The 12,276-nt window shown below is 35.9% G+C and overlaps 1 protein-coding gene across 1 annotated transcript in view; it reads left to right on the plus strand.

Moving 5' to 3' along the window:
* The first annotated feature begins 3,290 nt into the window (after positions 1-3,290).
* The window catches only part of LOC144438506 (short transient receptor potential channel 4-like), a 29,232-nt gene continuing 20,246 nt past the window's right edge, over positions 3,291-12,276 (plus strand). Inside the window, exon 1 of the mRNA XM_078127558.1 lies at positions 3,291-3,659. Within this exon, the coding sequence (XP_077983684.1) occupies positions 3,291-3,659 (369 nt within the window). The remainder of the gene's footprint in view (positions 3,660-12,276) is intronic.

Genomic DNA, 12,276 nt, shown 5'->3' on the forward strand with positions numbered 1-12,276 from the left:
TAAGCAAATATGTTGTCTCGACCTAGAAATACACCTGAGATGTATTGCTGTGCAAAGAAATTGTGACATTATTTTGTGCAATAAATGGTTTGAAATATAATCGATCGCCTTAGATGCCAAAGGGCAATTTTCCAGTTTATTAAGATATTAAGTTATGCCAAGAAATAAAACGATATTTTATGCGACTTGATTGTTTTGCAATGGATAACCATTAATAATGCTGCCATAGTTTTGCATCGACCTACATAAATCGTAAAAGGGTCGTCTGTACGTTCTGTTGACGACGAAAATCAAACATGTCACGCAATCAACTGACGTCTGTGCACAGTAAAATTTCTGCTGTTTGTTCTCTAGACAATCTTCTATGGTGTTGTTTAATATTCAAATGAATATTAGTGAGTTAAGCATACTGAAGAATTCATTTGATGACATATCTATACCATTGACCTAAGAGCAGATATTTGCATTTCATATATTTTGGTTATTTGATTCCAACGATTCGTTGAATTCGGTGTGACTAGAGGAAGACTAGATGTATTTAGAAAAGGTCATGTAAGTTATGTAATAGAAACAATTTGTGAATTTTTTTCTAGCAGAAAGAAGTGTCCAATTTAAATCATCCCTGACTAATCAACTACCTAAAATGGTATTGTTATGTTTCTAAAACTGTTACATTTGTGCCGTGAACCCTGGCCTTTTAAAATCTAAAACGAGGTTGCATTCGATGTCTTCTGTCCAAAGCGACCGGCGGCGCATTTTATCTGTCTTTCTTGCGTTCTTTTTGATAGAGTGAAGAACGCCTTACGGTAATATTAGTGGCTAACTCGTCTATTACCTGCACGAATATCACAGTTGTCAAGGATACACATTTAACGCCATCAATGTTTCACCGAGAAAGAAACAATATTGTTATATCATATTGTTTTATAAATGTTCAAAGCAGGAGTATAAAATGGACATTGTAACTCAGCATTAAATGAGTACAAAACTGTTTTTACTAGTATCGTACCCTAAAATGGCATTTTAAGGTGTTTCAATTCCGTCTAGTGTTCTTTGCACTGGGTAAATAATTATAAGATTTAACATATTTCTTTTTGAGTTCAAATAACGATTACAAATTAAGATTTTCAGCGAATTAATAAAAGAATGAAGCCGTTGTTAATAACTATAATCGACCGCATGTACCTTTCTTCAGATATCCACGTTTTAACTTTGTCTTATCAGCATTATTAATTATTTCAATTTCTCTGTCAACAAAAATAACTAACTGTTACGAACCAGTCAGTTCTCGGCCGTCACTGTATGTTGTCTATAAGCTCTTGAAAATAACATCCCCAGTAGTCCTGCTTACTACTATATTCCTTTACAGATGAATAATTGACAAGCATTTTTATTAAATATTAACAGCAAATGTTTCATATCAATGTTCGAAGCAACAACTTTGATGACATGCTCGGAATTTTGTTGAACGCTCAAGATGATGTTTGAAATTAACAAAGAAATCTTTCAGGTGATGTCCCAAAATCAAAGTTAGGATAATTAAATATTCTGAGAGATGTACCAAAATGAAAATTGGAGCAACAACGCTAGTCTTAATTAAATACTATAAACATATATTTTAGTGAAATTTTTCACATGATGTTGCAAAATCAAACTTCAAAGCAACAATTTTCAATTAAATCCTACAATGATTTTAATTAACTCTTCAAAACTCCGAAATCCATAAAATATGAAAGAAATCAGTGACTTTAATTTAAAAATATAAGCTTTGTTGCCATTCTCAAATAGAACAAAAACGTTTTCATTTAAAAGTACAAAGGAGGAATTTTGGAACCCGCCTGAAACTTCAACTGCACCAAAGTCATATTCTTAACAAGTAAGATATTTGAAGTTAGACGTTACTTTAATACAAAGCTTAACATAAAGTGAGAGCGTTTAGCGATGAAAAGGTGCCAAGTGGATATGTGTTCCTTAACCAATTCTATCTTGAATAGTGAGTCTCCCATAATGATTAATGACGGGGAGTAATACCCCTCTAAATTAAAACAAATATATATCGATTTTCATCATATACTCTGAAAAATAATTTTTGGTTAATATCACAAAATAACAACGACACACACCAATTCTTGACTGTTGATGCTTTGAATTTCTCCAAACATTTCCATGGTTATATCATAACGCCACTCTTGGAAAGAAAGTGAGCAAAAAAATCTGCAATTTCTCGATTTCAAATTAATAGTATTCTGTAATATTAATGTCTATGTAAGGGAGTTCTGACATACCCAAATTGATGCTCATATCAAATTCTATTTCACCACTTTGCAAGCTCTCGACTGTTCACGTTCGTGTATTATTCACACATCAAACACGTCAAAGGCAGTAGTATTACTTATTCCTCCAATATATTTAAGTATGTTTTGTTTACGAGGGCAATGGCCTGCTGATAAACCTATTATGAATGGCACGACTTTTCGGAGGATTATGAGACTTAGTGTTCCTTTGCATCGAGATAAAATACTCTTTCGCGACCGTATATTCATTGTGACATGATAATAAGGTGACTATGTTGGTATGTAACAAATGCGTAAGGTGTTCACGAATTTAGCACTATAAGTGGTGCATTTTATTATTTTATTATTTAATGATTTTATCACCTTGAACGTCATGGGTATTATCGCTGAAAGGGAAAGTTTTCTATTCCTCTACAAATATATGTCAAAATAGATTATATTGCAATTTGATAAATCACATTAAGCAGTCTCGGCTGAAATGGTTGTATTCAAATAGCATTTCATTTGGTAATGCCTTTAGGCATACCTTATAAATTAGCACTCATACTACTCTATACGTGTCTAAATGTTGAGTCATTTATGGCAAATCTGTCAAGATTTTATGCTTTTTAAGACTGGCCATATCATTTAGGTTAAATACGAAATTAACTGGTGATTTCGTGTCTAAAAGTACCCAGCAATTAATATCAGAAGTAGTATACACAATCATATGTTGACACGATAAGTTCCTCACTCTAGATGTGGTAGCCATATACAATGGAATGCCAATCTAGTATAGCCTAAGGTTTACAGTTGTAACACGCATATGATTGAGTCGTATATTGTGTTATATATCGAGGACGTATATTTTCAGCGTATATATTTTGCGAGTCACATTTGATTTGGGATACACAGATTTTGAGGCAAATCTTTGTCATCGTATGATGATCAACAAAACATTGTAGAACCGATGTTAATATATTTGTTTTTACCTGTAGGTAGACAGAAGAGGCTGAGATGCCACCCTACTATCCGGTGGATCAAGCGAGTGGCCGCATACCACTTGAAATCTATAGAAAAGAGCAACCGCTCTCTAAAGAAGAACGCCAATATTTACTGGCAGTCGAGAAAGGAGATTTACCAACCGTCCGCCATTTTCTGGACGAGGCCGCAATATACTTTAATATCAATATTAATTGTGTGGATTCGTTGGGTCGAAGCGCACTACTCATAGCAATACAAAATGAAAATGTTGAAATTATTGAACTTTTGCTGATTCATAACGTGCAAATAGGGGACGCCTTATTGCATGCTATAGACGAAGAAGTTCTTGAGGCAGTTGATTTGATTCTCAAACACAAACCTACGGGCAAGAAGGATGTCAGAGTAAGTACGGTTATGCGAATTACTCCTTGCATGTAATTGCTCCACTAAATGGGTTTCAAAGCCCCCTTAGATTAGATCACTTCTAAATTCCAATTATTTCACTAAAGTCGTGTTACTGACATATCATGTCACACGTCACGAATCCAAGAAATAGCTTTGAAAGTGAACTGGGGTGTAAGTTTGCTATTAAGAATAATTTAATTTGCAAATCTACAAATTAAGTTATCTTACTTTCATATTTGTCTGGTTGGTTAGAAATGGTTAAATGTACTAAGCGGACCATGTTAAAGGTCATGCAAGCAATCAACAAAATCTATAATGGAAAATTCGAAACGGAAAAGATAAGAATTCACGTTGAAATTCACCACAAACATATTTTCAAAGCAATAGTATTTCAACAAAAACGGAATTTCCACACAATACAACGCAAGTTGCTATAACGACTAATTACAGATTGAAATAGAACATATGTTTAAACATGCGTCATTTAGAAGAATATTTCTCCTCAGCGACTATTCATAATACGGTCACACGTTAACCCCATAGTCACCTAGTATCACATGCGTTTGAAATGTGATTGAGTTTTCTGCTTGAAGTTGTGACAACCTAAAGACTACGCACCCATAGGGCTTTGTCTTTATAAGGAAGTCATTCATTCGGCATATCGCCACAGGGCTTTTGCCATAACTCTTTGTAAACGTTTAAATTAGGTTTTTACTATCTGCAAAGAATTTTACCCGTTTAATCGCATCAAAGAAAATTTGAAACTGTTGTCGAACTTTTCACAAAGTACTTTAAATTGAAAAGTATACATTGTACAAACTCTTAAGTCTTCTGCTCCAGGTGGCGTTCATTGACAAATAGTATCTTTGCGAAGTTTATGATTGAGAATTAATACAATCGGTAAACAAGTAATGTTGCTTTCCACGATCGGCATCGTACTTCACCAAAATAATAGTTACTGTAATTTGAAGGTATTAATATCAGCACAAAGTCTGGCTTTGTATTTCTTCAATCAAATAGTATCAGATTGCTTAATATATTATAACCATGGTAAGACACAGATTTATCATTTGTGGACATATCAATTTTACAACACCAATAAAACTCGCGATCGGTACTTAAGTTGAAGACTACAGGTAAATAGTCTTCGACGAATTTCCGATTTCGACAGCAATGGCCGACGGCTTGCCATATTAAGGAGAAAGCTGTGTTTTGTATCCGATTCCTACACCTATGCAATATCATGTTGTACTAAAACTATGTGGTTTGCACACTTCTGTAACCATAGACTAGGTGAAGAGGTAAATACGTTTAATTTTACCTATCACGTTGTAAATTTGGCCGAACCAATACAGCATTAATTATTAGAGACGGATACAAATTGACACCATAGAAACAGAATATCAATTTGCATATCTAAATACAGACGAAGCTGTTGTAAAAGGTAGACGTACTTCTTTCGTGACTTGTATAACTTTAAAGGGGTAAGTGGGTGACTTTTCTTACATTGCCCTCACTAACACAAGTAGTACCAACACAGCCATCATCATAACCATCCTTACCACTCAACAAACAAGTCTAACATCATAGTCACGCCATTTCACGACTTCCACCACAAACCATCCTCCACCACCACTACCACCACCATAATATCCTACCCACCAACACTATCTCCACCACCATATCTCGCCCACCAACACTATCACCACCACCACCATAATATCTCCCCACCAACACTATCTCCACCACTACCACCACCATAATATCCTACCCACCAACACTATCTCCACCAATACTACCACCATAATCACCAACACTATCTCCACCACTACTACCACCATAATATCCTACCCACCAACACTATCCACAACTACTACCACCATAATATCATACCCTCCAACACTATCTCCACCACTACCACCACCATAATATCATACCCACCAACACTATCTCCACCACTACCACCACCACCATAATATCCTACCCACCAACACTATCTCCAATTATAAATCCTACCCACCAACACTATCTCCACCACTACCACCACCATAATATCCTACCCACCAACACTATCTCCACCACTACCACCACCATAATATCCTACCCACCAACACTATCTCCACCACTACCACCACCATAATATCCTACCCACCAACACTATCTCCACCACTACCACCACCATAATATCCTATCCACCAACACTATCTCCACCACTACCACCACCATAATATCCTACCCACCAACACTATCTCCACCACTACCACCACCATAATATCATACCCACCAACACTATCTCCACCACTACCACCACCATAATATCATACCCACCAACACTATCTCCACCAATACTACCACCATAATATCCTACCCACCAACACTATCTCCACCACTACTACCACCATAATATCCTACCCACCAACACTATCTCCACAACTACTACCACCATAATATCCTACTCACCAACACTATCTCCACCACCACTACCACCACCACCATAATATCCTACCCACCAACACTATCTCCACCACTACCACCACCACCATAATATCCTACCCACCAACACTATCTCCACCACTACCACCACCATAATATCCTACCCACCAACACTATCTCCACCACTACCACCACCATAATATCCTACCCACCAACACTATCTCCACCACTACCACCACCATAATATCCTACCCACCAACACTATCTCCACCACTACCACCACCATAATATCCTACCCACCAACACTATCTCCACCACTACCACCACCATAATATCATACCCACCAACACTATCTCCACCACTACCACCACCATAATATCCTATCCACCAACACTATCTCCACCACTACCACCACCATAATATCCTACCCACCAACACTATCTCCACCACTACCACCACCATAATATCATACCCACCAACACTATCTCCACCACTACCACCACCATAATATCATACCCACCAACACTATATCCACCACTACCACCACCATAATATCCTACCCACCAACACTATCTCCACCACTACTACCACCATAATATCCTACCCACCAACACTATCTCCACCACTACCACCACCATAATATCCTACCCACCAACACTATCCTCACCCTCTTCACCATCATTACAATCATCACTACTAGTATCACCACCACATCCACCACCGCCGTTGCCACACCATGCCACCTCAATTAGGGTGTTGGGGGAGAGAGATTTTATGTTTTGATCCCATATTCTTTTTCAAATACCCCTCAGCACACTCAAACAAACGTTCAAGTAACCACCTCCTGGATTGTACAAATTGTTCAAGTACCCCCCCCCCCGTCTCCCATCTATATCTACATGCAATACAGCGTAAATAAAAATGTGTACATTGTTTTAAAACCACCCAACCTATTTATATTTATTCTAAAGGCTAGAATATTGTGATAATTTTCATTCCAAATATAAAATGTTTCCCCTAAATTCTTACATATGTAACCTTGCCAAATAATACATTAAATTTGATAACAATAATATTGCAAATACAAAATATTGAGTAAAGATAACTTCAATATTTCTAACACCTTATGTTACGCGGTAAATTTGCAACTTGACTTACCTTTTTTATAAATAGCATCCATAGGGTAAAGTGATTATATACAGTTAAAACAAATTATGGCTCAGCTCTTGACAGCTTTGTCTCCAATGGACTGTAGCATTTAGACACTGGCATAAACATGGCCATTTCAAATCGCATGATATTAATTATGACAATGTCTCTATTTGTCCATTGAACAGTAATATTTTTTTTCATCTGCCCATAATCAAATTTAGTAATCGAATTGAAAATCAATTTTGCAATCAATCTACATCAAATTTTGCAATCCATTTACATTGAGAGCTCTAACATAATCTCACACTGGGCTGCTTTAATAAGCAATGTATTAAGTCGTTGCTCTCCAACAACATTCAGCAAATATTGAATATGTGAACATTTTAAACCCTCTCTTACAAACCCATTTTTACAAACAACCGTTCATTTCATGGGTATTATTTTAGAGTAAATTGTTGCATTAAACATGCAACTGCTAAGAATTTATGATAAGAATTCACTGTCACTCGAAATTCTCATGTCATAGTATATGAGGGTTTTATGTAACAATGTGATCTGTATAAGCAAACCTCAAAAGATGTGTCACAGCGAATCGACAGACCAAAGTTTGGTATTGAGTCATACACCAAACGAAATTATACCATATGACGGAATGCTTTGAATTTGTTGCCTCAGACTGACACATCTTTTGAGTAATTTGTTGCGTACAACCCAAATTCTCTCCATTTACAACCAGACTTGCGTGTTTCTCAAACACGAATCTTGTTTCTCAATTACCAAAGTGCTAAGAATTTATGAAAAAGATTATATTTGAATAATATACATATGATATTGGACTTTGAATACTGATGAAAGAAAAAATATGCATTCAGGAAATGTGAAGTGTATGTCCTGTACTACCATCCCTTATATGGAACACTCTTGTGTTGTGTTCATGGTGCCATTACTGTAACTGTCTGTCTTGATGGAAACATATCAAGCTCAACGGAAAATTCAACATAAATTAAATGCATCCACTATTAATCACGGATGAGGGCCAGGAATGAGGAAAACTGACAAATAAGACAACAATTGGATCAACCCTGTTATATCATGTTATAATTAATGTAAGAAAACAAACAATTACAGACTGTTTAGGATATCACTACAACAACAAATATCAACAATTATGTACAAAACCTTGCTCCTTTAATTACCTACTTTGCTGTTGAGCTCTTTTTTAGCATAGCAGTGAAGACAAAGTCGTCTTCTGGCAAACTGCCTGGGTGCTGACGTGTACAAAATTGGTCTCAAAGTCAGATTCAGTTTTTGGGTCAATCTGATGAGGCTAGATTCACATTGAGTCAGATTCAGCGTCATATCAGAAAATAGTCAAACAAAGAAATACTGCCTAAATCAGACTACGGGAAATAGCTCTATATATCACAACTTCTTGATGGGAGAACGAAATTCTCACCTTCTATAACTTTTATTTGGGGAATAACATGAAATAAATTTAAAATCTGTCGCCCATGTATGAGGTCAGAGTATGTTCATAAATGAATATATGACAGGCTTGTCGACAGATTTTTGGTCCTTTTTACCTCCCATAAGGAAGGTTTTATAATAGAGATGAAGTCTGTGTGTGTGTGTGTGTCTGTATCACCATTATCTAAACAACGACTGGCTCAATTCAAGCAAAATTTTGTAGACATCTTCCATAGGGTACTGGCAAGAAGTGATTAGGTTTTAGTAAACATTCCATGAATATTAATGAGCAATGTACGTAATTAATGGTTTTCGGTAGTTAGGCTATATCTCAAGAGTGCAAGCTTCAAATTCATTATAACTTGGTACATACATTTGCGATAACAAAGCGCAGCTGTTCTGATGGCTGGACAAACACGAGAAAAAAAGAAGACCGGGGCAGGGTATTTAAGTGATGCAAACTCACCAGAAAACAATTTTTTTTCTTGGCCTTAAAATAGGTTTACAATGAGCGCGGAGTTCACAAACAGGTGAAATATTTATCATCGTTTCAATTTCGTCAAATATGGTCATATCATTCTCAAATTTCACACACTAATGCGCAGATGAAAAAAGAGAAATCGTGTCTTTTTAGATTTTCGATTAGAAGTTCAGGAAGTATTATATTGACCTCGAACCGTTTCCATTTTACAGTGTTCTTTTCCGATTTCTCTCGATAACAAACTACAGCTGTTTGTTGCAAGGCTTGAACATAATCATTTATCTAGCTCTGTATATCAGGATATAAATACACTCTCACATATTTATCAAGTGTAATTATCTATAATTTATACCCAAATGTATGTGGTCAAAATATGGAAAATAGACCAAGCCTCGCCTAGCCTACAAAGAAAATTTCGCAACAATGTATCAATAATGTTGACCTATACATTGACCTCTATATAATTAGTGTACAGTGAGGGCGCGCCACTCAACAAAACCTTGACAATTTTCCCGTAGTGATTAAAGGAATGTGAAATAGTCTACATGCAAGAGTAGACAGACCGCCTTGTAAACTCGTGGTGGGAAAGAAGGAAGTTGAACACGCACATGCCATATCCCGGGTATGTAGGGGATCACGAAAGCCAAGTGAAGTCGAGGATGGCAAGCTTTCCTGTGCTGAGAATAGGAGGCGGGCATATGAACAACATTTTTGACAACTAACTTTCATTGGGACTTGAAAAAATCACAGATATAGAGCTAAATTTCTTGCATAAATCATGAAATTGCAAGACTATACCCTTACAGAAGGCATTCAGTTTAAATCTGGTTAATAGTCTGTAAAAGTTACATTTATGCTGGGTGTGATGTGAGACCATTACCTACAGTCTCAATGGTATCATAACTTGTTTGACTTTATCATACCTCTGTGAAAATTGTCAAAATTTGCAGAAACAATAGAGCATATAGTTGTTTTAATTGTATACATGCAAAGGTCATCTGTAAATGTAAATGTTGGAGGAAGATCTCTTCAACACCCTCAAAACTTTGCCTGATTTTGGGTGATCCAGCGGAACGAGTCATCTTAAATTTTCTTTGTTTAATAGTGCGTACCTAGTATATATTTCAAAGTTTTCTGATCCAATACCATCTTCACAGTTTTTGTTTTACTTCTAAGAAATTATATGAAACCAAAATTGTATCTTGCAAGAATTAATGACAATCTAGATGTTCAACTCAGCAAGTGGTCTCCATTTAATGACTTGCCAAACTGATGAATTTATTTTGGTCAAATTTGATTACCCAAAAAATCTCTTTTTGTGTATGTATTCTGTGTACTTGAATCATTTATTGTATGTGCCTTTGTATATAAAGCAATAAACAGAGTTTCTTTTAAACAGAGTCAACTGTAGCCGTTCTAAAATACTCCATCATAATGTGATATTAATCCTGGACCATAATATATCTTGACAACAATATGCAACGAACTTTGAAGTATCATGATGATTTCCCTAGACATTACTGCTCTCTATTTGCTTGTAAATATTGTATCACGTTTTTACGACAGGAAATCTAATGCCAGGAAATATGAAAATTTAGAATGTAGTTGAGATTTTGTACATCATCTACAACTTGACACGTCACTGTTTATTGTCTTTCGAAGAGTCGGCAGTGTTTACACCCCTACTGTTATTAGTACGACTATGATTTCGAAGAAAAGAATAATTAAATAATAACCGTTAGAATAATATTGAGTACATTTTACTGAACTTACATTCACCCAACCTTTCCTATTTTCTGCGTCAACGTTCGTAATGAATGAAGTTATTAGAAATGTACATCTCAGATGTTTAATCTAGCATGACCATGATCATGATCATGGGCTATGCATCCATGTAATTAGTAAGATTAAAATTGTATACGGTCACGTTGTTATTTCGGCGTGTTGAGTATAAGTAATTGTTTGGTCTTGGAAACCTTGAAGTTTCTTTAATTCAACAAATTTCATGTAACCAAACTTACAAAATATAAAGTATATTTGTCGGCGATTACATAATTTATATCCATCATTTTGAACATCATTTCTTGGGATTGATGGTTGCTTAAAGTTATACACTGTCAAGTTACGTGAAAAGAGTTCAGAGAATATGTTAAAGAATGACGACAAACCTAAAGACATTTGTGAACCGATAGTGTGTTGAGATATATGTTACACCATCATAAAAGACAAAGGTGTTTTCTCGAATACTTGAAACGCGTGTCTTGAGTGTAAAACTACATTATAGCCTTTCAGCGATAGTTTAAGATTGGTTTGATTTACTTTGTTTTAAAGTCTGAAACCGTAGACAAGTCTCCATTGAAGTCACTTACTGTGTATATTTTATCTATTCATATCTACATGCCTGCCTTGCCCTCGTGTCCTAGAGAAAGCAAGGTTTGATCATTGCCGTCAAAAGAACGGCATGGAAAATGTTGACACCCAAGGATTTCAGTCAAAATCGAATAAATGTCATTTTAATCAAGCTAGTCTATTACTCAATCACAAAGCCAGCTATGTTCAGAAAATCACAACCGTGGCCAGGAGATTTGACAAGTTTATTTTAGTATTTCTATCATATCTCTCGGCCTAATAACGACACTTCAGGCTGAAACACTTCACTCAAGAGAGGCATTCGTTTTGAATACTTCTGATTTATTATGGTTTGGATCGTCAGATTTATGTGGATGTGCTATGTCACAAAACACGCTCCTTAATACTCGGTACATCATTCAATAGCAAAATCAACATGGTGACTTTTTCAAGCACGTTTCCATACAAGGTGTTCATTTGAGACAATACCCAGTGACTACTTGTTAGGTTTCTACAGAAAAAAACCCACACATACAAGAACGGATATTATTCATGCAGTGATTGTGAAATCACACTCGTATTAACTACGCAAAACATGTTGGCTTGAAGCTAAAGTGCATAGTCGTTCGCAATAGTGAAGTTACGAAAGAAATATGATATTGAAGCCTTGGTTGTTATCGATTAATGTGTTAAAATTAAATAATCAGTCTAAATATAACGAGTCCATACAAT

The sequence above is a fragment of the Glandiceps talaboti genome, chromosome 8, assembly GCF_964340395.1.
Source record: "Glandiceps talaboti chromosome 8, keGlaTala1.1, whole genome shotgun sequence".
Lineage (NCBI taxonomy): Eukaryota > Metazoa > Hemichordata > Enteropneusta > Spengelidae > Glandiceps > Glandiceps talaboti.